The 26122-nt window shown below is 44.5% G+C and overlaps 1 protein-coding gene across 1 annotated transcript in view; it reads right to left on the bottom strand.

Annotated features, from left to right (window-relative positions):
• The window catches only part of CSMD2 (CUB and Sushi multiple domains 2), a 325353-nt gene that overhangs the window by 54403 nt on the left and 244828 nt on the right, over positions 1 to 26122 (bottom strand). Inside the window, exons 31-42 of the mRNA XM_062593772.1 lie at positions 25846 to 25962; positions 23036 to 23149; positions 22279 to 22374; positions 20009 to 20212; positions 19432 to 19556; positions 15263 to 15359; positions 13757 to 13861; positions 9598 to 9716; positions 9437 to 9506; positions 6635 to 6751; positions 5439 to 5648; positions 3388 to 3576 (exon numbers count right to left, since the gene is read on the bottom strand). Coding sequence (XP_062449756.1) covers positions 3388 to 3576; positions 5439 to 5648; positions 6635 to 6751; positions 9437 to 9506; positions 9598 to 9716; positions 13757 to 13861; positions 15263 to 15359; positions 19432 to 19556; positions 20009 to 20212; positions 22279 to 22374; positions 23036 to 23149; positions 25846 to 25962 — 1563 coding nt within the window. The remainder of the gene's footprint in view (positions 1 to 3387; positions 3577 to 5438; positions 5649 to 6634; positions 6752 to 9436; positions 9507 to 9597; positions 9717 to 13756; positions 13862 to 15262; positions 15360 to 19431; positions 19557 to 20008; positions 20213 to 22278; positions 22375 to 23035; positions 23150 to 25845; positions 25963 to 26122) is intronic.

Raw genomic sequence — 26122 nt, forward strand, 5'->3', positions numbered from 1 at the left:
GAACTATTCAGATCTGTCACAGCTACACCTAACCTTTTCAACTTAATTCCATTACAATAAACTTATTAAATGCTTCAGAGCTGAAAGGAGACTACCAGGGCTTTTCATATGGATGTTGATAGCCAGGTGCACGAATAAACTCCATCTTATGCCCTAATGAGGGTATTTGGGCTACACCAGCTGTCTGCATCCATGCATAGAAAATACACCTCCTGACCAGATCACACCAGTGGGCAAATCCATCCACTTCTTCATACAGCATGGCCTGGACCAGACCCACAGAGCAGCTGGGTTTTCACAGAGTGCATCTGAGCAAGGGGGGAAAAGATGATTTATTTTTATGACAGTAGCATCCAATTCATTAATCAAGAAGACAGTTCTATTGCACTAGGTATTTTACAGGTCTAAGTGAACTTGCAAACTAAACAGAGAAAATTTTACACAGCCTGAGCAGCAAAAAGAGGAACAGAAAGATGACATCCTATTGAAGGTAATGGAGGAGGGCTGCAGCAGGTCTGTATGTCCAAGAGTTCGAAGTACAAGCATCAGCTTCTGGGCCTCCCTGGCATGGAAGTCCAGTTGAAACGACGATAACATTTGCAGGGTGCGGCAGATAATCCGCAGCAAACAAAGGTATGACCACACGGGGAAGCGTAGACAGCATCCTCTGCCTCCACTAGCCTGCTTCTAGAAGCCAGGCAGCTATTCCCAGTTCTAGGCCTAGGTTAATACAGTCTTCCAGTACAGCTTTTTAATTCAGGCTCAGTGCTATGCTAATATAGCAACAAAGCTTCCAGATCAGAGCTTACTGCACTATCTGCACCCATCCATGCAATGTCATTCATACCTCTTACATGTTATGGGCCAGATCCTCCTTCTGCACCTTGGCTTTTCACACAAAAGTAGCTCCACAGACTCGTACCACCCTGGACATGATGTGATGTACCACACATAAGGTTAGAGCCAGGCCCAATATATTTACTGCCTAGTTCTGCTCTGCTTACTCGCATGGTCTGTCAAGCTGAGAAAAGCATGTGTATTTATATAAATCCATACATTCATTTTCCAAAGAACCTGAGGGCTTGGTTCCTTTCTGCTCTGCTAAGCAGCAGGCAGCCTGCAGATCTCTTGGAAAACTCCTTTAAGAGGTGCTGGGAGCTTTGGCCTCCATACACTTATTTTAGAATTACAACTTCTCTTTTAACTAAAAGAGCTTCCAGCTGCACCCTGCAGGGGAAAGGTGAGGCACTTAGCCTAAGGCAGCGAGCCCTCACTGCTGGCTGCTGGGTGAAAACGGACTATCTAGCTTGATGGCATTTAAGGCAACAGCTAGAAAAGGCAAGTTCTACAATGACTTTAACACTACTAACAGTCCAACAGATGTCCACTCAGAGAAGAAAAAGTAATGGCCCAAAACATACCTAAGCCTTCGCACTTCTGCGCTATCAGAAGTGCTGCAGAACATGCCAGCTACCTAAAGAAACACAGCGAAGGAAGGACTGGATTATTGCAGCTGGCAAAGCTGATGCCTAGGTAAACAAGGGCCTAATCCTGCCACCTCCATCACACTAACCCCATCAGCAGCACTCAGCATCTAGTGGGCTGAGCACTCACCAAGCAGGCAGTTTCTCAGCTCCTGCACATCTCCAGTAAACCACCAGAGTCAGTTAAAGAGCAGCTGATGATCCAGTTTGCTGTATTTTGTGTTCTCTGCAGTTCAAGGAGTTAAGACTTAAAAGAGGAATAATATCATATCTCCATCTCTCTCCCCAGTGCACAGCTCTTTCAGACCCAGCGCTGTAGGGGAGGCTGGGATAAAAGTTTGCGCTCAGTAGAGTTACAGCAGGAAATCTTCAATAAGCAGCCCTGAAATTCTTACGGGTTCATGTGAAAGACCCTTCTAAAGCAAACCACCCAAAAACTCTGTCTGTCGGTCCAAAGGATACAGGTTGAACCAGCCCTGTTGGAGTTTGAAAGAGAATCTGGACGTTCCAGCTCTGATGCCTAAGAGGTAGATCCACTCTCTAGCACTACCAGGTCCTCATAATGCACACCACGTTCAGAAAGGATATCCTGTTCAAGGTTACCAGAGAACTCCCATCTAGATTGTTCCGGAAAGGCCATCATTGCCACACTAAGGAGACTTGACAGGAACAGAGTTCTCCCACACTACAAGTCCCTACAGCTGCAAGGGTCTTTTACCTGGGAGCTGGCATGGCAAGGACTATGAAGTGCACTGCAGCCCAGCAGGGGAGGCTGCATACACAAAGAGCAAGGGTGATCAAAGCTTCTTTTCTCTACCTAATTATTCAGGTACGCTGGCTCACCACAAAAGTTTTGACTTTGACAGTTATTTGAATTGGTAAAAGGCAAAAACCTTACTTTGGACAATAAAAAACTGTTCTAATCATGCTCAATGTCAGCATGAAATAGCAGGCTGGTGAAAGCGGGAAAGTAAAAAATGAGAAAGAAAACCAGGAAGAGAAGGCTCACTCTGTGAGCTTTAAACCTGATGAAGTGGTAGCAGTCATTCCACAGGGCCAATAAATCAACACAGTTGATTTTTTTTTAGCATAAGCATGGAAGACAGATGCCATAGTTGCCATGCAAGAGAACAAGGAGAGCTCTCTGGGAAACACATCTGCGAAGAGTTTGCAGACAAGATTTGAGATATAGTTTCTGCGTTCTCCAAAAAAACAAGAGGACAAAAAGTGATGTAGTCTTGATTTGAGTTTTTTGTCTGCCGTTAAGTTCATGAACAAGCTTGGGAAACTCATTTTACTGTTTGTGATTCAATGTTTCTTCATCTAGCTGTAAAAGAAGTCATTATTGACTTCTAGCATGGGGAAATTGGATCAACTAGAGAATTAGTACCTGCAAGGCCCTTTAGAGCCTCAGGGAAAAAGGAGAGCTCTGTGGATCAGGTACTTAAAAACGCTAAATGAATGGAGGCTGAACACTGTTGAAGAAATAGAGCAGACTATTATTATTGCTATGACCCTAGACTGCTTCTTTCAGCACAGCTCCCACTGACATCAGCAGGGGGACCGAGAGCGACAGTCAGTCCTCACCCATAATGTGAGATTCAAACACTTCACCTTAAAAAATGAACCTTGGTTCTGAACTGTTCAAATTGGTTCCTCTGACTGGAGTGAAACCTGTTGAACATCAGCTCACTGAGTCTAGCATGCTTCAACACCCCAGGGGTTGAAGCTTTATTCAAACTGCTCATGTGCAGCCTGCCTACAGCAATGGTTTTGTTTCCAGACAAACTTTAGCACATTCACCAAACAGTGGCTCAAAAGGAGGACAAAGTGGAGAGCTGAAGCCTTTCTTCTCCCCAGAAATGCCAGTGTGAGTGCTCTCAGTGTAACCCAAAAGCCATACCTTCACACCTGGGCAATGGGTGGTCCCAGTTCCTGTTGGTGCCATGCTGACATGTGAGGACAGGGTGTCCAATCAGATGGTATCCAGGAAGACACTCGAAGGAGATGGACTGGCCAACGTTGTAACCGGCGCCTCTTACAACACCATTTGCAAAAGGTTCTGGGTCAGGACATTCCTGTAGTTCATAGGCTGAAAAAAGGATAAGGAGGAATGTTTCATACTTCACATTTTCTCATAAAAATAGGAAGAGTACATTCACCATGCTGTTTGCCTACTTCCCCCTCACATGATGACTTAATTGAAAGAGATAAACTTTAATGAACCATGCCCACATCTGCATTGAGGGAGAGGAAAAATCCTGCTGCTGGTTTGTGGTAGCCTCAGTCACTGACATCTACCTTGGTCCTCTGGAGTCTCTCAGAAGCCTGTGTTCAGAGTCACTCCACAGCTCACTTCTAATTGGAAAATCTGCATTGTTTTTCAACAAAATGTGGACAATCCTGATGACAAATACAAATCAATTGGCTAGCATGCTCCACCTGGCATTATAAATTATTGGTCAGCCCTGCTACAGCTAATTTGCATTGCAATTTCCAGGAGATTACCCAGAGTGCCTCACAGAGCACACTGCTTCCTAAATTGTGCAGTAGTGCATGAATTATATGGTGCATGAACAGGACAGCCAAGGCAAAATTAATGTTTTCAATTAAGTATGAGTAGCGGCTTTTATTGCTATTTCTGGGGAGTCAGCCCTTTGCCAGCCCTTGACTGTATCACATGGATGGAGATACAAGCTCCTTCCTTCCCACTCAGATCTCTCTCCTGTGCAGTGGTTGGATCGCTTGGCTCCTACTGCCACACATCAAAGTCTGTCCTAATTGTCTTCACTATGAAAAACACTGTCTCCCCTTGGGATCCCTTGCTCCTTTACACTCCCGTATGCCAGGGACAGGTAGACAGAGAAGACCAAAGGGTTTTGTAAAGATACTAGTCAAGGCAGAGCTGTGGCTCATGCAGGGCTGAAAGTTCATGTCCTCTGCCAACAGCGCAACGGCTCACACGCAGAGGCACTGCGAGCTGGATACTCGACATTCCCCCAGGCTCCGACAAGAAACAGCTGGTTAGGTCCTATATATGTTTCAGCTTCCCTGCCTTTTAAATCTCAGGCTCCTTCCAGTGAAGCTGCGAGCAGGCTGCAGCAATAAACCAGAGTCTCAGCAAAAGCTGGGGAACCGGCTCAGGAGACCTCTCTACCCCTCACAAGTGAGGGATGCAGCACGTTCTCCTGCTGCGTGTGCTGCAGCGGCACAAGCAGAGGGAAGCTGCCAGCCAGGCCTGTCAATCCAGCACCTTCAAAGAGCAGCAAATGCAGTAGAAGAAGCACTTACAGGGTCTTGCCAGGCTGGTGTCAGAGACCGAGGCAGTTGCCACCCAGAAGAGAACACACAAAACTGGGGAGTTGTCTGAGGACTGAAGTTAGACAAGAATGTAGGCACTTCCACTCCGCCATCAACTCAAAAAATGTACTGAGGACATCTTTTGAACTTAGTAACAATTTATTTCTCTGCTTCCACTCCAGCTTTCTGTGCCAGCCCCACTGGTGCTTCAGTGTAAGGCTAGGGTACATTACAGCTAAAGAAGAAAGTGCCTGGGAACGTTTAAAACGGAACTCAGTTGCAACTAAGACTGAAAAGCAGCTACAAAATCCCAGAGCAAAGTCATGGCTGCTAAGGGCTCCTCTTTTTGCACATGACAGTCAAGAGAGCCAAGATCTAAGTGAATCTGGCTGGAATTAATTCAAAGGCATTTCACTGTCACAGAGCACTCGAGGAACATGTTATTTGCCGTAGGCATAAGTCAGGGTGAACAGATTCCAGTTATTAGGATTAAGCATGGCCTTCGTGTAACAGCTTTCCACTAATTTGGATTAAGTCCTCATGGAATTAACTCAACAGAATAGCAGACACTGCCTTTTACCCTCCCTGCCGCCCTTATCATTAGCACCTGGGGACAGGATTGTCCCACTGCTGCTTGTTCAGGGGCCTCCTTACCTTGGTATTCCAGCTTAAAGCCTGGCTTGTTCTGAGAGTGGTCGCTATGGAAGTACACAGTGGTTTCGTGAGATGTTGACAAGAGGGAGCCTGGGATTTCCGTGCCGCTGAACCGCCCAATGACGTTACTAGTGTCGTACGGCCCATTGCGGATTTCGACAAAGTCATGGTTTGGCTCAGTGGAGAAGTTTAGGAACTGGATGTGAGCACCTGGGAGAAAGAGCAAACAGTCTGCCTCTAAAGCTATACACAGGCTGTAGCACATCAGCACTATGCACACGACGTCCAGAGCAGATCAGTCAACCAACAAGGGTACCTTTATCCTGAAGGTCAGGGTACCTCTAGGTATATGGATTCTGCTAGTTTCAGGCAAGCTCGGGCTGTGTTGTTTCATGATGCTTGAGTTTTTGTGCAGTCCTCTCCCTCTGCCTGACACCAGAGAAATTAGGAAGGCAAGCACAGTGCTACTTGGCCAAACCTCTTTGCCAATCTGTGTGCAGCCAGCTCAGCCAACAGGCTAGTCTGAGCCAGGTGTTTTGTTGTACCAGTAGCACACTGCAGATGTGCAGCTACACCAGGAGGAAGAGAGTTAATTCAAGAAACCGAGCGAGTTCTTGCAGGTGTGTGTGCTTTTGTCTATCAGCAAACAGCCTCCTGGCAATCAGGCACCCTGATGGGGCCAGCCTGGAGAAGAGTTGAGCTGGAGGCATCCAAATTTCTCTCTTGTTAACAGCTGGGAAGATCCTAATTTTGCATGTGCCAATGCCTTCACAAACTCTAGCTGACGCAGGATATCATCTGATAAAATCCTTAGTCACTGTTTACATTTATAAGGGATGAAGCAACTAGCGATGTTTTAACACAACTACAAACATGAATAGCCCAAGTTGGGGAAGTACACAAGTACACTAATAAATGATGTTACAACTGGTTCAGAGGCATGCCCATTAATCTGTATCAGCCTATTACGTTCCTCAGTGGCCTGCAATCACCTTTTAATAAAATATTTATCATTTTGTAGCACCATATAAGTGCACCTGTAATAGAAAGTGTGATTACGATGTCAAACAACAGAATTTCTGTAACTCATCTTGGCAGGCAATGCATTCAGCACAGACCATTTACTCATTGAACAGGGTTGTTATCTTCCTATCATCTATTTTATGATATCATCAAAGCAAAATCAGCTGTCTCACCAAACCCGACTGGCAGCAATATCTTCCATGTGCAGTCCAGGTTGCTTGGATAGTTTCCTGGGAACCCAGGGCTCAGGAGTACCCCCTCCATCTCTTCTGCTGTTCCTCCACACTGGGCTGAAAAATCAACAGTGTTAATGGTAAGGATCATTTGCAGGTCTCTCTGGATGATGGCTGCGGCCAGCCACTCATTTGGGAAATAAACAGGTTAAAAACTTGCAGGGGAAAAAAGTCTGCTACAGAATTAGCACAAAGTTTGCCACGCACTGCTCTGGTCACATTACTAATGCATGTGCCTTTCTCCTGCCCTCTGGAGCTTAAGAGCCTTCATCTAGAGATCCAATTCTGGCCACGAGAGTGGGAGCAACAGCTCTAAGCTGCTAAGATGTAAGAGGAGCGACAGCTAGTCTGTTCTAGTCACTGACATTTGACATTGTAGCAATACAGATAATGCACGTGGCAATTGTTTGAATTTTTAACTACAGTAATTTTTAATTACTGTGAAGGAACAGACTGATCTTCTTATTTTGACTCCAGTAACCTCTACTGCTTTTTCTGGTTAACTGTTCTACCTTGACTGCGATACTTGTCAATCTCTGGGCAATTACTGATAAATATAGAAGAGTATGTTTGTGTACTGACTGAAGTAAATTCCCTACAAAGAAGTGATCCACAGATGACATAGCACAAAATATGTTTACAAAAGGTATCACATGAAATTTAAACACAGATAGCATCTTCTCAGGCTTATCTGGATGACCTCTACATTGTTACTGGAAGCAATACATTGCTACAGAATACACCGGCTCATGCTTCTAACAGGTTCTGACAGCAAAGGTACAGACGGCCTTTGTCCAATATCTCATTAGGCATGTACTTGCTACTAACGAGCATTTTCCCAGAAATTTTCTCTTTCTTTTTCCTCTTAATGGATCTTTAATATAACTCCTCCTAAATTATTTAGGAGCCAAGTATCTAGATGAGATAGACCAGAAGGAAATCAGCACAACCCGCCAGGGAAGCGGGATGCTCTCCAAGCAGCGGAGCAAGGGAAACCTGGGGGCACAGAACAAGTCCCAAGCTGGTCAACATGGGGTGCTCCTGCAACCCAACAAAGATGGTCACTCACAATGACCTGCTTGCACAGAGGTGTTTACGCTTTTCTGAAGTTGTACGACTTCTTTTTCAGTCAAGTGTGACATAAGATGAAAAATGTGGACAGACAGGTGGATGGGTGTTTGTACCCCTGCACTTGTCATCGCTGTCCACAAACTGGTAATCTGAATTAAGTCCCACTAGTGTTTATACTGCGATAGTGCACAGGAGGCTCAGATCACCAGGCAAAACCCTACTGAACTAGATGACTAACACCCAATTAAAAAAAGAAAGAAGAAAACTTGAAACTTGGAGTTGCTTATCTGGTCATCAGCCCCCAGAACACACCCTCCGTACTGGAATTCTCAAACTCTGATGCTGAGCTAAGGGGCTTCTGGTTTCTTTCAGAGCAAATCCTGTTGGTATGAGCTCTTTAGCTCAATCATTTCTGCTGTAACTATCTCCGTATTTATTGCTGGCCTGCAGATCATCGGATAAAAGAGTCGTTAGCTCTTATAATTACTTTAAAGCAAAATGATGTAAGCTAGAACAGCAGGAGCCTGAAATAACCATTAACTAAAGCTATTAAATGCATAAATGTCTCTCTCAAAGCTGTAAAACGTGGAATATGAATATTAAATATCTAGATTTGCTAAAAGGAAAATATTGTCTGAAAATAATCCAAAAACTCCCAGCAAGTTCCCCTCACCCCTTCCAGGGTTGTTCCAGAAGTAAGTCCTTCCAGGGCTTACTCCTCCCCCCATGGATATCAGCCACCCAGTTCCTTTCTCCTATGGCCCAACACGCTCAGCAGCCTTAGCCCTTGTCCTGAGAGTGTGTCACGGCCAAACAGCTGTCGTGGCAAGCAACCTGTCTCTTGCTGGTCACTTAGGACCTGTTAGACACCGAAGTGAGGACAACAAAGCACCAAGTTGTGCGGTTTGGAATTATCAGGAGGAAATCAGGCTCCAGTAAAAAATGTAGTTTCTGTGACATCAAGACACATTTCAAGAAACAGTTCATGGAACTTTGCTTAAGATGGAAAGAAAACCCAAACCAATAAAAAACAATCTGCTTTCAATATAAAGGAATGTTAGATTTCCCTTTTAAATGAATCTTTGTTGAGGACATCTTTTTTTGCATTTACATTTTACACTACAGCCAAATTTTGAACACTTAAAATAAAGCATTCTGGTTAGCCCACTGGGACTTTGCCACTGAAATTTCCTTTTACGTAAAGAAGGATTTTTTCATCCTCTATCTTGCTTTTAGAACAAATTCGAATTTTTCAAACTTGTTTCTTTGCAAATAGAACTCCTGTCCTTGCTGAAACTTCAGCAATTCTCTTGTCAAATGCCATGAACAAAAGGGATCCATTTGAAAATAAACCTCCTGTACTGTGTCCCTGGCTGCTGTGCTGCCATACCACTACCAAGATAAAATCACAGACTGCAGTATACCTTAGTTTATAATAGCCATTTTTAAAGCACCCTTCTCTCTCCAGTTCTGATACGGGAAAAGTGATTGAGAACTGGAGTGTGTTGGGGCACTGGAAGATGGAAGAGGTGAAGAAAACTCCCAGAGGCCCTGCAGTAACAATGTGACTGGCTCAATATGGGCAATTAAGTTTCCCTCATTTCATTAGCAGCCAATTTACACAGATTTTTAAAAAGGTACCCGCCAGCTAAGAAAGAGCAAGAATCCTACCGATGCAAAGTGGAGGTGGGTAATTCCAGCGGCGGACAGTCCCTGGCATACAGGAAATGTGAGAGTGCCCCTGAAGAAGAAAGAAAACAAGACACATTTTGGAGTCTTCCTCTTCCCAGAGTGCTTGTTGTTCTCCTTTTTTATTGGAAAATACTCAATACCTGAAGTGCATAGCCTGGTTCGCACTGGAAAGAGACAACATCGTTCACTAAATACCGCTCTCCTATCTTCAGGCCATTCCCAGGAACGGGAGGCTCTGGGCAGCTGGACAGGCCAACGGCTGGGAAGAGAAGAGTAAGATGAATGCTCCAGGGAGAGGATGGCACGTACACCGAAGGCAGAAAGAATGAAAATCCACACCTACAGTTCATCCTGACCTCTACTGTGTGCCAACAACTTCCATCACCAACATCCAGCGGGAAAGGCCCATGGCCTTGGGTTCTCCATAGGAAGTCACGCTGTTTTCCCCTGTCTTTTATAGGATATGTCAGGAATCTGGAGGTATTCACATCTAGTGCCTCTACTTTACCTGGAACATGCTATTCTTAGCATGCAAAAGTATCATGTTTCGTTTTGTGATTCATAGGCAAAAATGTTTTTAACTGAACCTTAATGATTCAATGGAAGAGCTATGTCTGTGACATATGTCTGTATGTCCAGCGGCAAAGTAAAGACTGCCTTGTTCTCAAACAGTCACAAATCAGAACACACACCACAAACTCTCTCCGTAAGAGGTTTGTATTCAGGTTATGTCGTACATTCTTTTACCAGTCAAACACTATTTGATAAAAGAATAGAAAGCACGCAAGAGGGAACTATGCCGGCTGTCCCTTGCCAGATGAACTCCATTTTACTTGAGTCATGCTTGCAATATAAAGGGCGTATTTTACTTGCTGTATGTAATTTGTCCTTTTTGGGTAGAAGCAGCAGTTCCACACCCCTACACTACTCTCTGTTTTCAACTACAGAATGAATTTATTGTGTGATATAAGCAGCAATAAGAGAGGCGAGTCTTTGAAAGTGCCCTATAGAAAAGCCTACAAAAATTTAACCCAAGCTACAACAGCAACTAAGAAGATTCTGCTACAAACTTACTGAACAGCCCCAAAAGTCACTTGCCAGGTTACTCTCATTTACATGCATGCCACCCCCTTCTCATTCTGCAACACCAAATGGAGATAAAATGAAGACAGGCACTGTCAGCAGCCACCTCGCACCCACCGTAGCTCAGCTGCCTGCTGGAGCCTCCCTCACTCTCAATGCTAGCAGCTGCCACTAAAAGATAACCTTCTGCATCCTTCCAAGGGCTAACGCTCTGCTTAAAACTGACAGTCTGGAGGCTGAGCCAAAGGCAGATGAAAAAAAAGAAATGAGTGTGTGTGATGGTGACTTTCTTTCTGAACCTCTAGTCATGCTTCCTAGCAAAAATCATGTAGTTCCTCCCCACGCATGGCTGTATTGCTTGACCTTCAGAGAGACGAGAGAGAGAAAACAGCTTTAAATAATTTCCCATTCAGATCAGTGGCCACTGAGTTGCACTCAGTCCTAAATTCTTCTCGCTCCACTGTGGCTTTTGAACATGTAGAGATAAGAGCTGCTCCTTGAGGAATCCAATCAGGGACAAAGGGGAGGGTAAACGCACTTTGGTGTTTTAGCTCATCTCTCACAACTTCCTTGCAGCATCTCTAAATGCACAGAGGCAAAACATGGGTCCCAGAGCTGTGAAATTCCAGTTGGACAAGCAAAGCAAAACAAACATAAACAATTATTTCAAGCTGCCCTGAAATCAACACCTAGTAATTTTCTCAGCAAAGAAACCAAACAAACCTGACAAGCTGAAGACCTAAGAAAACCTGCAGATGATTATTGCAGTAGGGTAATTTGATTCTCAAAAGACTCATCCATTACAACAGAAATGCAAAAGAAACAAAGTCACAGCAAGTGGATTTATGCAACAGTACCTATGTCCCCAGCTTCCAGAGAGCGCATTGGGACATATTCCCTCTCTCAAATCTTGGTTGCCATTGATTTTGTCTAAGCCATTAATATGCAATGGTTCCGATCTGCAAACATAGTAAAACCTGGAAAGCTTAGCGCTGGTTGGCCCTCTGGATGCACACACAGCCCCTTCAATCAAATAGCTAAGCCATTTTCATGGATATTTTACAAAATGAAATGCACTTTCAAACCTATTTGCTGCTTCGGAAAACAAACAGAAAGCTGGTTGGCTTCAGAGACAAAGACAAGATTTGTGATCAGAAGCAATTGTCAGACTCTGTGTCCAGCAAGAAACAATTACGTTTGCATTGCCCCAGGGAAGATTGCATGAACAGAGACAGCAGTCCCTGCGCATCCCTCATCAGCTCAGTGTCACCTCTACCAAAGCAGGAAAGGAGCCAGGCCATCTCTGTGCATTACCAGCCCTCCAGGAGCTGCACACAGACCAGGCTAGCTACTGGCCCTGTTGCACCCCTATCTGTAACACATTGCAGATGTACAAGGCTGCTTGCTTTCCTGACTTCTGCTAGCTAAACATTCAGTTTAGACGCACTGAGTAAGCTGAGAGCTGCCACTCTGCACCTTCTTGCTTGTATGCTGTCTGTGCTGCTGCTGCAGTATGTAGAGAGAATAATTCAAATCCTCAGTGCTGCGCCATCTGCGAAGTAACACCGACCAGCACTATGACCTGCTGCAGCTTGGCTACGGCATACCTTTCCTGAATAGGCAACACCTGCTCAAACAGGAGGAGTCAAATATAGGTAGGGGTAGTGAGAATGAAGCTTGGGCATCCTGTCCAAACCTTACAGCCTTGTCTGTGTGTTCTTCCATTTCAACCAGGTTTGTTCTCTTGCCTCTGAGGCCTTTTTTTTTAGTATTTTCTTCTTACATCAGTAATGATCACAGGTCTTGGATAGCTAAGAACTGGACTCATCCTTGCATTAGATCTGCTGGAAGCAAAGCACTGCCATTCTGTTAGGATGCTGGTATAATCTCTAACTGATGAACCAACTAAACTTTCCAATACAATAGAGGGGGAGAAAGGAGCGGGTGTCCATAGATCAGGCAGTACTTGCTTTGGAGTATGATCTCAAAGCTTCCTGTTTAGCTCATGCCAATAGGCCTCCCTCAGTTGGAGACTGCAGAAGACAATGCCTCGTGTCTTCCATACCAGTTATGTTTACCTGCACCATCACTCTCTGCCAGCATGCACCATGTCTCCTTGTAAAGTGTGTCAGGCCAACACAGATGGGAGCTGTCAAAAGCCTAGGCTCATTTCTTCTGTTTCATTCTGAATAGCAACAGGCATCATTAAAAAGCAATGTCCCCAGTAAGAACTGCTGCAGTGTTGAATGACAGTCATGTCTGGAGGACAACCACGCACTCGTATCAATCACACACACAAGGGAAATGATGCTGTCCACCATCCAGACACTGTGCCTCTAAGCACAAAGCAGAGAGAGATATTATGCCAACACATAAGCTGAACAGAAGCGAGCAGTGCACCCTGGCAGCAAAGACAGCTAACAGCATCCTGGGCTGCATGAACAGGAGCCCAGGCAGTTGCTGGTGGAGGTGATTGTCCCTCTCTGCCTAGCACTCCTTAGACAGCACCTAGAATAATGTGTCTAGTTTTGGGTCCTCTCGATAATGAGGAGCAAGTTCAGCAAAGGGCCACAAGGATGGTCGGGGGGTGGAGCACTTATCTCATGAGGAAAGGTTGCCCAGAGTGTTTGTGTTATCTCCACTCTTGGATTTTTTCCAAGAGTGGAAAGGATAAAGCCCTGATAAGCTAATTTTATCTCATACCTGACCCTGCTTTGAGCAGCAAGTTGGTCCCTTTTACTTGAACTATCTTATGATCCTAAAAAGGTCTGTACAGCCCTTTATGCTCTCTCCAGTAATGACCAATACTGAATGCCTAGGAAAAAGTGTAAAGAACAGGCAAACCCCAACCATTGGCAGGATCATTTTAGGCACTTCCTGAGCTGAGCTTACAGCACCACGTTGAACAGGCCAACCCTCCATGAATTTTCAACACTTCAGCCTCCACAACTCTTGCTGCATCACAACAGTGAAACCAAGTAAGTACTACAAAGCGCATCAGCAGCAAGATGAGGCTAACAGCGCAATCCATTCACCATTTAGGCTCATTCCCTCTCTGCAGAACAGAGAACCATGTATGCATGGGCCTTAACAGTTATTGCTGCCTCACTGACCCAGGTCCACCCCACACAGCTTCTACTTCCACAAGGCAATGGCTCTGTAATCATTTCCCCATCACCCAGAGGAACTGTGAGATCAAGGCTGGACTGCTCTTACTCTTGTATTCCAGGTGAAAGCCTGCAGCAGAGACACTGATATCCGAATAGAAATGCAGGTAGAGCTGGTTTGAAGTGCTGTTCAGCAACGCAGGCACTGTAGTTCCTGGGAAAACAAGAGGTGCACAAAGATACTGAAGAGCATTCTGTTTTTCCTCCTCTGTCTTTAGAGATTTGCTGCAGAAAAGGCTGAGAGCAGAAAGTCCTCTAACTCATCAAGCTCTGTTGGTTTTGATCACATTCTAATGAGGCCAACAGAGAAATACCCCAGGCCTCTCTGCAATGGCCTTTTCAAAGTCTGATGATGAATTTCATCATGTGAAGTCTTAGCACTTACAGACCGGTCAGGCTGAAGTGCTGGGAAGGGAAACCGGTGGTGAGAAACAGCATGAGTATGAGTCCCTTGAGAGGGTCAGGCTTCATTCTGCCTTGTTCCCTGGAAGCTCTTGGAACAGCAAGTGGAGGCAGGTCTATCTGAAATGTAGCTCTGGAAGCAGAGTCTGCCAGGCTTTACACATGATCGTTCTCCTTACCAATACCTCCAAGCACTTTAAACATACCTGCTCATTAAATAACCAAGAATCGGGGCCATCTGTTTGCAAGTGGGTATGCTATTTGGAAGCTTTACGGTGCCCTTGAGCTGCTTGCTACTCCCTGCTCTGCTAGATGCTACAGTCCCCACTGCTAAGCAGCAGAAAAGATTGTAGCCCTTCATCCACTTTGGTGTAAACCAGCCAAGTTAGGTCCATCTGCCAGGCCTCTGGTCTGAGCTAACCTTAACTCAGCATAGCTGTGGGAATGGTGACTTCCAGGCTGCAGAAGCGCTCATGCACAACAGCAGCCTAGGGAGAATATCAGTGCATTGCACCACCGGGGAGTAGTGAAAGAGTGAAAGATAAAGTGAAGGAGAAAAGGCTCCTCTGTGGTACAACATTTTCCATCTATTTACTAGTAAAGGTGAAAATACTAAAAAGGAGCGTATAGTAGGTTTACGGGACAGAAGCAGAACTGTCTGAGAGCTACATGCACTAACATTTACCTCTCTGCTGCTTCAAGAGCTTAAAGATTATGATGATTTCCAGCATGGGTGTGCATTAGGAAGACTAAAAGACCTCTCTAAGGTCATCAAATCGTAGGGCAAGTCTCATCCAAGAGATGAGGCAACTGTTAGAGGCAAATAGCCACTCTAGTCTCTGGTACTACATTCCTTTCTTCCCTTTAAGCTGCTAATTTTTTAACTACAGCATCCTGTCCAAAAAAACCCAAACCTGAGCAGCTGGTTCTGTGCTTAAGGCTCTCTACTCACATTTTCTGCAGGCACATAGCAGTCAAATTCCCAGTTCAGCAAAACACATGACTCCCTTTAAGCACGTACTTAAATATATTCCTAGCTTGTGATGCACTTAAGCATGTGCTTAACTTTATGTATGTGTTGAAGTGCAGATGATGTGAAGAGGAGTTCAGCATGCACTGATGGGCTCTGGGGAACGTGAGGCTGAACACCTACCAGAGAAACTTCCCAGCATGGTGGCAGTGTTATCCCCTCCATCAAACACCTCCAGGGAATCCCAGTTCTGCTCAGTAACAAAGCTGATTACCTGAATCTGAAGCAGAAAGAGAAGAGGAGGAAAAAAAGAAAAAAGAAAAAGGTAACAGTGCAACTCCTGAAATCATGCTAATAAACCAAAATAACACCATCAGGACCATTAATAAAGACAGTAACTTCTCCGGTGGCTTTAACTCACTCAGGACTGCTACCATATCAGTGCTGATGCACTGGGAAAAACTGGAGACCTATTGGCTCTGTCAGTGTTTGGGTTTTACAGCTATTTTTAAGCAAACTCCATACTCCAAACTTCTGTATGTGGGGTCATGGCTTTTGCTACCACACACAGGCAGAGAGCTTGTAATTGTCTAGTCAATTTAGAGCAATAGAAAATCTGAGCCTTTTTTTTTTTTTTTTTTTTTTTTTCTGTTTTGGGAAATCCCTGAAGACTTGCAATGCCAACCCAAGAAACAAAGTAAAAAACAGAAATCTCCACTAAACCACAAGATTATTGACAATAATCCAGATTTTTGAACCAGTGAAGCTCTTTATAACTGAATTGCTTCTCAACTTTTAATCGAATCACTCAAGTTGCATTTTCACATTTCTCCCCTTTCTCTACCATGCCCTATAAGCTTCAGAGGCTTATACAAGTCACCTGACTCCAGCAGTGGGAACCTACAGGCAATTCTGAAATGAGTAGTTTCGTAAGAGTCAATAAATCTGCATTCACACTGAAAAGCAGCTCTTATACTTGAGCAAAGATATCATATATAATTGCAGAGTAGATTTGTTTTCTTTGATTACCATTAAAATGGATACTACCCTCATTTCTAAGTACTGGGAGTTCAAAGCATTCAATGCCCCATTAAGAAAAATAAGCTGCACTGTAGATCAAGTTTGGTGAACAGCCTAAGGGAGTTGGACAGTAAACCAAGAAAAGGCTACAGTATCTGGGGAAAAAAAACGGCTTTAATCTGTAAGCCTTAGATAAAATTTTCAAACACTGGGTACTCAAATTAAATTTCTAAGCTAAGACCCTTAAAAAAAGGGGGGGGGGGAGGAGGGGAAGGAGGAGTTTTAAAAACAAGTCAGGAGCCTAAATGACTTGTAGATGTTGGTCCTAAACAAAAGGCTTAATCTCCTGGGAGGCTCCAGTGGCTGCTCCATTCCCAAGCTGTTTGGCACCATTAGAGGTGCCAAAAAAAAAAAAAAAAAAAGAAAAAAGAAAAAGGAACTTTTACCAACAATTACCAACTTTGGTAATTCTCGTAGGTTGATTTCCATTTACTTCCAGCCTTCACGCATCTGCTTATTGGAGTGCCTCAGTTCTTTGAGGTCTCCTTGGACAAAGATTTCCTACTAAGCCTAATGCTTCTGAAGTATCCTGTTGAATTCAACAGAATTACTCCCCTAAGCGCAGAGCTCAGCAGGGCACATTCACTGGACTGAACACTTTGAAGAGATTTCAATGCACTGCAGATCTTGACTGCCTGCACCCCCCCACCCCCCAAAAAACACACAGAGTCTTCCCCCCTCTCTGGAAATTCTATGAAAAAAAAACATTTTCCCCCCTGTTCTTATTCTGTGTTTACACATCCATTCCAAATATCTATCCTGCTCTTGCCCTGCCAAACATAAAATAAAACACACATACATAAAAAATAAATCACAAACCATTATTTCTGGCATTTTAACCTTTTTCCTCCATGATTTATTCTGAATAATAAACAAGCTATAAAGTTCCTGCAAAGTTTTTTTTCCAAAAAATAAGTGGAGTTCATCTAGCAGAAATTGCAATGACCCCTGCAGAGACATTACTGATCACACTGACCAGGGCGATACCTTTCAGCCTGCATAATTACACCCCTATCGTGATTTGCATTACTGAAAGAGAATGTGGCTTGAGAATGCGGCTTTTGTTTGCTTTTACATTTTTTAAATTATTTATTCCCTCCCCCTCTGACTTAACGGAATAAACATTTTTAAGGTTCTAATTCTAGTCTGACATGTGGATTCACAAGGGATCTGCATCTATTTACTGCCATGTATATAAATTAATTCACTCAGGAAGGTTTGCTACAGGAATGAATAATTCATGCAGAAGTGCTAGCTGGCACATTGATTACATAAAAATCCTGCTGCCGACTTGCCGCTACTAAGAAAGCCTTAATTTCACCTCCTCCTCTGATTTACAGTTGTTTAACCTTTAATTGTTGTACAAAATGAGGGCAAACCAATGCTTAAATTAGTATCTAATAACTCGGAACATTTGGCACACAAAGGGGAGCGCCGGGGGGGCCGGGTCGGGGCTGGCCCCGCTCCCCCACGCCGCCTTCGCTGCGCCCGGCTCGCGGCCCGACGGCCCCGGGGGAGCGAGGGCCTGCGCGGGCCGGCCGCGGGCAGGGGGCTGCGCCGGTGCGCTGCGCTCTGCCCCGGATCCGGGCGCTGAACTCAAAGCTCAGCTCTGGCACGGACTTTGCTGATTGCCTGCGCGCTCCGTTAGACCCCCAAATATCCACTCCCATTGCAAGAGGTCACACATAGTAGGAGGGGGAGAAAGAAAACAAAACACCTTCAAACACCTCTTTGGCATTATGTTTTTGACTTCTACACGGGAGAGATGCATTTGCACAGAGAGGGGAGAGACGAGTACTTATGCCTGAAGACATGCTTTTGACAGCCCGCCCCTGCTGCTTCCCTCTAACCTTAGCAGACAGACGAAAGCAGCTCCACGGGCCGAGGAGCTGGCAGCGAGGCTTTGCATTCAAAACACAGCCGTGCAGAATACAGACGTCTATTTACATCGGTTTAAAAATTAGGTGAATTATCACCTCCTGATCCCAAGAGTCCTGAGCAACTTGCAAAATGCCTCAACTGTTTAAATGTTCTGTTGAGCTGAACAGAGCCTCCTGCCATTTGGGGGTTTGGAAAACGGCTGAAATTTCAGACAAACAGGAAGGAATCAACAACGAACTCTGAAGCTTTTGAAAACATTCTGTTAAATGGCCTTAAAAACACAGACGAGGAGAGAGGGATTTGCTGGACTGGATGCCGCGAAAGCCCGGCAGAGGGCACAAAGCATCACCCTGCGCCGGGCTGCCGGCGTCGGTGAAGCCACCAGCAACCTGCCAGCCCCCACCAATCTCACCGGTTCTGCCCTTGCAGACACGGATTTGGATTTCAAATCTGAATTATGCTGGTGTCACCAGACAAGTACCCAGCCCTGGAAGCAGCAGAGCTGTAACCCAACAGTGCAGACCCAACGTTTCTATAAATCTGCCGAGAGAATCGCAGCTGCTGCATGCGAATAGCTGCGAGTGCTGCAGAGAGGGAGCAACCCACCTACAAGTCTAGTAGCCAAATACTTGATACAGAAATAAAAGCACTTAATGAACAAAACCCTTGCAGACAAAGTGATGTAAAGAAGAAAGAAACCTGCTGATAATGAGGCCCACGGAATGAATGAGCCCATTAAAGAATCCATCTCCTCTGCGTCAACCGATGCCAGTGTAACGTGCAGCGAAATGCCTTTCTGCGAGAGTGATGCACAGGGGTGTTGAATGGGAACTTTATCTAAGGTTTGGTCTCTGACGCTGGGCTTAATTCTCAACATCCTCTAGCTGGCAGGACTATTCCTGCAGAGGAATGATAAGGACCACAAAAACCTGGAGAGCGAGCTCATTTACCTGGAGACAATGAACAGCAAAGCTGTAATTGTATAATCACACTGCTGCAACTATGTTGGCATAACAAATCCACGCAGGCACTCTGAACAAGCAACTCTTCCTTGATACAGCTTACACTGCTTTCAACATTGAATAATTTAATTGTATAAAGACATACGCCCAAAATAACACAACTATTTTGTCACACCAGAATAGTCACATGCCTCCAGCTGATTTTCCATAAAGAATATCTCCAGGAAGTAAAAACCCATTGAAATATTACCCACTTTGGCAGCTGTAGGGTAAATGAGTATCTGATTCTAGAAAAGAATTACACACGTTCAAACTATCTCTTTCCTGCAAGGGGCCACAAATCCAGAACAGGTGCCATTATAAGCACACTAGATACTGTGAGTTCCTTCTCTCTGCATCGTGCTGCAGCAACAGCTGCTAATACCGTACCTGTATGCCAGCTCCTTCGGGGACTGTTATCTTCCACACACAGTTGAGACTATTCAGGTAAGGCTCAGGGAAGCCAGGGGAAAGGATGGTACCTTTGCGTTCAGTCAAATTTCCACCACAAGGCACTGAAATAAGCAAAGTATTGCCTTAAATATGGAAGGATTTAGCCTTTTAACAAGTCATATACCCTTTAAAACATCTGCTTGCGAACAGAGAAAGCAAACAGGAATTGGCTCATGATTTAAGGAAATAATCCGTATGAATAATACCCTTTTCAGTCACTCTTTCATGTAACTTCTATCACAAGTTCCTTGGGAACAGCTGTCCTCCAAAGGAAGCTAGAGCAGCTTCAGACAGACCTAATTTATCTTAGATGTTGTGCCAGCTCCTAGAACTGAGTTTTGGATGAAAAGGTCACTTCCCTGACATTTGGGCCTCGCTGGCCTTGTTCACAGCTAAGAAACAAGACCTTGCAAGAGGTAAGAAGCACGGCATTTTCAAACCATCCCAAAGAATTCCATTTGCTTTTCTGCCAAACTGTTCTGTGTTTTCTTCCCCCCAAACAAAATATACCTACCCACGCAGGTGGGTACCGAAACGTTCCACTGCGCCAGGGCTCCCGGCATGGTGAGGCACTCGATGCTCCGTGAGCCCCGCAGCGCGTACCCCGCGCTGCACTCGAACCGCACCACGGCGCCCACCGCGAAATCGCTGCCCAGCCGCCTGCCGTAGCGCGGCTCCGGCACCGAGCTGCACTGCGTGGCGCTGGTCCGAGGAACCGCTGGGATTGCAGACGGCAGGAGACAGCAAGTGAGAGTGCAGTTGTAAAAGCCAAAAAAAAAAAAAAAAAAAAAAAGACTTGTAAGAAAAGCAGCTAGAACACTACTGAGCCATGTGTGGTTTGTAAGAGGACGGGTTTATGCAAGAATACCCAAAATACCTATGACCTGCACCACTGCTCACATAACCCCAGGGCCAGCAGAGCTCAACCTGCTGCATCCAGCCAACAAGCAGGTGCTCTGCCTCCCTCCAAACTACTGAAAGAATTGCACGAGCAGCTCTGCTTTCCAGTTCAGGTTTCTTTCAACACACTGTTGAAGGTTTGTGATCCCCTTATCTTGGGGAAACTTGCAATAGAAGGGCTAGAAACAGAAGGATAGCAGTAATACGCTGTGCAACAAGTTAGTGTCATTCTTTCCAGCTTCCTGGCCAAAATCTGTAATATCAAGCATCCCAAGCTCCTCTGTACCAAACAAAAAGGGAGATAAAGCCAATGTCTGACGTGGTTTGCCTGGTAGACAGTTTCCATGAAATGCCTTTCTGTATAGACATGAACACCTACATTCCAGTAAGTATTTAAAGATGGGCACCAGATTACTTTCTTTGCATTGCATCAATCAGTGAAGCATCTTGACAGTGAGCTTATGACTCGATTTTCCGTGAAATACACTATACCAATGAAAATATTATCCCAGAGGTAGAGAATGGAAATAGCATGTTCAGTGCTCTTCGAGGCATTCTGCAAAAGCCCGTTACTTGGCAGGTACTTAAGAAAGGGAGGAGACAGGTTTCACGTGCATGAAAGACTCTTTTCTGTGGCTTTGATTTAACTGGCAGCTCTACAGGAGTATTGAATGCTGCCGAGTAAACACTGTTTTAAGGTTAATTCAATTATTAGAGATCCTGGAGCTTTCTGAACCACTACTTATTATCATTGGTTACATCCACATTAACCCAAACAGCACCTCACCTTATTGTGCCTGCTGCTAAAACAGAGAGAATGCTCCTCCTTGCCCACTTTTACACAGTGCTTTAAAATGCACGTTAGCCATGTTAACATGTGCATCACCTGGATGGGAGAGGCTTTGAGAGAGAGAAAACTCGTCCTTGTTTGTGTAAAAATGAGAGTAAATGCCATCAGATAGTGGCCAGGCACTTTCTTTTTTTTAAAGTATCTCTCCATGCAGAAGTCACTGAGCAGTATGCAGCCCAGGGCTGTAACTGTAATTAGTATGTGGGAGGGAGGAGGTAATCTTTATTAATTTCACTAAAACCTTTGATTTGGTGAAATCTTTTAACTATTACTACCAGAATTACAGTTGCTTTACAGTAACTAGGCAGAAATTCAAGAAAACAGATTTCTGAGTACTGTAAAACCCAAACCACATTCCCCTTTTCCCTGGAGAAGGTACAGGCCGCCTCCCTACTTGTCCCCACTTCTAAATATCGTACATGTAAAAGCTTGGCTAAACCACAGCTAACTATACGGACCATGTGGGTGAGAAAGCCCTTCTGTTTTCTGCTATTCTGTGTATCACTTTCTATTTACCACTCTAAAATCTGAGTGGGATCCACCCAATGCAACGCAAGCTGTTACTGAAAGTACCAAGGGGTGAAAGTTTGACAGCAGGAGACCTGAGCCTACGACACACAGTGAGGAAGGTTTTTACCAAGCTGCTAGACAAGCATTCAGCCACTTACACTGAGAAATGTGCTAAAATGCCATCGGCAAAAATGCTTGGGTATAAATTTTGAGAGCTCACGGCATACTTGGGACGTGATTCCATGAGCTACTTCCGATGCTAATCTTGGGATGTGTGAGGGTTGAGGCTGAGGGAGAATGGCAGGTCTGAATATCAAGTAGATAAAGGAACTGGAGAGACCTGCAAGTCCACAGCTACCAAAATAATCTCCTTTGATATTTCCTGTTTAGACACAAAGTGTTCAGTGACCCGCATATGTCAAAAGCAGCTGATGGTATTCAGCAGACTTCAGGACATCATTGTATTTTAGAGTAGTTATCTCATAACCAACCTGAGAATATCTCCAGAACACAACTGTACTTACCTTGGTAGACAAAATGGAAACCTTTGGCTGTAGACTGACCCTTGGAGCTAAATTTGACGAGAATTTGGTTGGTGGTAGCTAGTGGTAACGATTCACCTGGATGAGGAGAGAGGAAAAAAACAGAAGAGACAAATTAGAGCTAGAGAAATGTCCCCCTGAGGCCTTTCTAGGGCTTGCACCGAGTACTGTTCTGCACACAGCACGGTGTTAAACGGTAGACTGTACATTTTAGCTTAAGGCCTTGAGTAGTCTTAATCTCACCTTAAAAACAAAGAGGTATGAGAAATGATCGTGTAAGGACATCTGGCTGGAAAGAGGGGCTGAGGGTCTGGTACCAACCTTATTTCTGGGAGTTCATGGCTCTGGACAGCCCAGCGCTGTCACTCATTTTTCTTTCAGAAAAGAAAAACTGTAGAGAAAGAGCTGGCTTCAAATTTTCAAGTGGCATAATAATAAGAAAGTAAATAGCCAAGACTTTCAGAAGTGACTAGCAGCAAGGTAGATGACTCAGGTACTTTGGAGGGTAGTGGGTACAAAGGTCACATTGAGCACCCAAGAGAATAGGACCTGATGTCACCAGCTGATCACCCCTGGATTGGGCAGGTTTCCCTCTCAGCCACCTCAGATAAAGCCAAAGTACTTCCACATTTCACAACCCGATGTTCGCTTACAGGCTGGCAGTGATGTCTGGAGAGGAAGGAGCCCTTCGACCTTTAAAAGCTCTCTGTTTCCAGAAGCAACAAGGACACGTCCCTACCTGTGTGCGAGCCCGAGAGCGAGCTGAGGAGCCGCGAGTGCTGGTTGGGGCCATCGTGAACTTCAATGACGTCGTTGAGCGCGGTCTGGAAGAAGGCAAACTGCCCGAAGACCACTGCGAAGGGAGGGAACGCTGTCAGAGGGCAGCGGGATGGCTCGCACCGCAGCCCTGCAGAGCCCAGCCGCCAGGCTGAGGCATTTCAGCCGCTTTTCTTTCAGAGCTTGGCAAGACGAAAAGGGCCCGACTGGCGGCCCTGGAAGATGGAAGCCCTTTATTTATCCACAAAGAAGGCATAGCAGAGACCGCAAGCAGCCTCCCCAGGGTTTTCTTGCCAGTATGCTTTAACACCGATTCTCAGGCCAAAAGGGATTGTTTTATGAATCATCCTATTTGCCCGCCTACATAGCACAAGGTATGTAATTTCACCAACTGATAATTATTATTTATTATTTGTATTGAGCCTCTGTTGTGAACCAGGCCCCCACTGGGTTAGGTATTGTACAAAACCTGAACAAAATAACAGTCCTTGTTCTGAAGAGCTTAATTTCTTCATCAAGCCCCTCTGCTCAAGGAAGACCACTGCTAGGAAGAGAGGACACTCAAATTTTTATTAACAGTCAGTCCTAAGCCTGTCTACGGAGATTGCTAACGAGGGAGCCATTCAGTGCTATGGGTCTTACTGAATACATCGTAAATGCACCTAAGAGCAGGCAGAGCGTGTAAATGGGAGAAGATAATAACGAGAAGGTCCAAGCATTTTTTGAGCTAGAACAAGGAGACTTTAGTTATTTATCTGTATTTTTCAGAATACAATAACAGTTTTTTCCTTTAAAACCTGCACATAGAAGCTATTTTTTCCAATGTCTCCCCTCCTAGCTTTGCATTTTCAAATTGTAAGTGCCCAGTTACAGATTCACAAGCTGAGAGGTCCCTTGCTGTGAAATTCATCATCCACCAAGCTACAACATTTGTTTCCTGCGCATTCAGGTTTCCAACATAGCTTTGATGCTGGGAACACTGAAAAAATGACTGTGGCACACCTTGACGCCTGCTGTCCTCAGAATCAGAAAACTGAAGGAGATGGAAAATGCACAATATTTGCTACTAATGGTTTTCCTGGTTGTTTTTAATGAAGCTATTGAAAGGTAGCAGGTGGAGAAGGGAAACTAATTTAGCTGTCATCCTATCATGGGCAGAAGTCTGACTTGCAGATCAAGACTCACTGTCTAGCCCACTAGATACTGTGTTTCTTTAGACAAGTATCAAGATCCGCTATGGTAAAACAGATTGAGAGCTGTAAGGGAACGATTAAAGTTGGTGCAGCGTTTCATCAGTTTGATCCAGGAGCTCAGACCCAACTTGGCTCTGTGCAGGAAGAAGGACACATCGAGGGAGAAGAACTGGTAACTCAAGTCTAGTGCAAGAAAGAACATCCCTATTTCACACCTTGCTATCTTACCAGAGGAAATGAGAAACAACTGAAAGGGCCACAAGGATTGATTAGAGTTAGATCAATATAACGCACTGAGAAGCAGTACAAAATAGCAGAATTTAGAGATATTCACTAGCCACAGCTGTCAGTGCTCTTAAATGCTCTTAAAGATCTTTAAATTCTCTTTAAAAAAGAAAATATTTTAATCAATATTAATATCCATCTGAAGATGTCTCAAGGGTTTCCAGAAGGCCGATCATTCTTGTATCCAAACTCTGACCAAAATTAAGTAGCATCAGAGTCTACAAAAAGAATGATGGTCTGCTTATGCATACGTGGCTCTGATGCACATTTAGGCCTCCATTCAGCAGAGCACTCAAGGCAGCAGTACTTCCATGTCTACTCCTTCAAGTATGTTACCGAATCACAGATTTGATGCTGTCACAATCACAGCTATCAGCAAGAATCTCCTTCCTCTCTCAAAAGGAGGTTTGCTTTGATCTGTAATTGCATGGTATTCATTTTGCAACGTATCATGCTCAGGTCATGGTAAACATACAGGAAAAAACCTCTACAAAGAAATTTTACTGAGATAAGACATAAGAAAGGAGAACACTTTTCAGAAAGCATCTTAAAAAGCCTAGAAAATCTACCATTTCAGCTTAGACAGCTTTCTGTCAACTGACCATGATCATGAGGATTATGTATCACCAGGCAAGGGCTGATTCACAGTGGTCAATCCTAATCATTGGACAAGGTCAACATCTTCCAAATACATCCTCAATTATTCAGAAAAATAAGATCTGCTGTTTAATTTTGAAATTTTACTTAAATGTAATTTAAAAACGAAAAAAATCATTCCTAAGTACTATGACTACATATACAGAAAAATAAATGGGTATGTGCTTCTCTCTGCAGACAGATTATTTAGCACCAGAGTTAGCATGTGTTTATGGTGGATACATCTTATACTCTCAGAGGTCTTCTGAGTCTGCTGCTAGTATTAATCATCCTAAATTACTTTTTGCTGATTTTTCAACTCTGCACTACTGTACACAGTGGAAGAACCAGAAGGGGAATCACAAAACTGGGGTTTTTTGCTAGGTTTGTGTTTTCTCCTTACTTTTGATAGATCTCAAAATTCAGAAAATTCCCATCATCCTTATTGACTGCAATAAAATGTAACCTGCATGTAACAGCACCATTTATTAACAATATTTATCAGTCTTCCTTATCTCTATTTATATATATATATACACACACACACTTAATCTACTGTTCTGTTAACAAAATATGCCCCCCCCCCAAAAAAAAAAAAAGGTCAGACAGACAGTAGGACCGATTTGCAGGTGTCTGAGCATCTGTCCAGCAAACATACCATAGTCCTTCGGCACAACAATGAAGTACAAGCAGACTTGTCCACTGGTGTAATTCTGGGGATAATTTGGCGAGAGAACTACGCCATCCGAGCCTGTGTACTGACCGCCGCAGGGGGCTGCAAGAGAAGGTCAAGAAGAGCGCGCTGCGGGAGCCCTTCCCGAAGCCTGCCTCGAACCGCTCGCCGCTGCGCTGGCTGCTCTGCAACCCAGCCCGGCCCTCGCGCTCCAAACTGCAGCGTCAGCTGCTCCCCTCTATGATCGATTCGGTGCTTCAGG

This window comes from Rhea pennata, chromosome 23 (assembly GCF_028389875.1).
Source record: "Rhea pennata isolate bPtePen1 chromosome 23, bPtePen1.pri, whole genome shotgun sequence".
In the NCBI taxonomy this organism is placed as follows: Eukaryota; Metazoa; Chordata; class Aves; order Rheiformes; family Rheidae; genus Rhea; species Rhea pennata.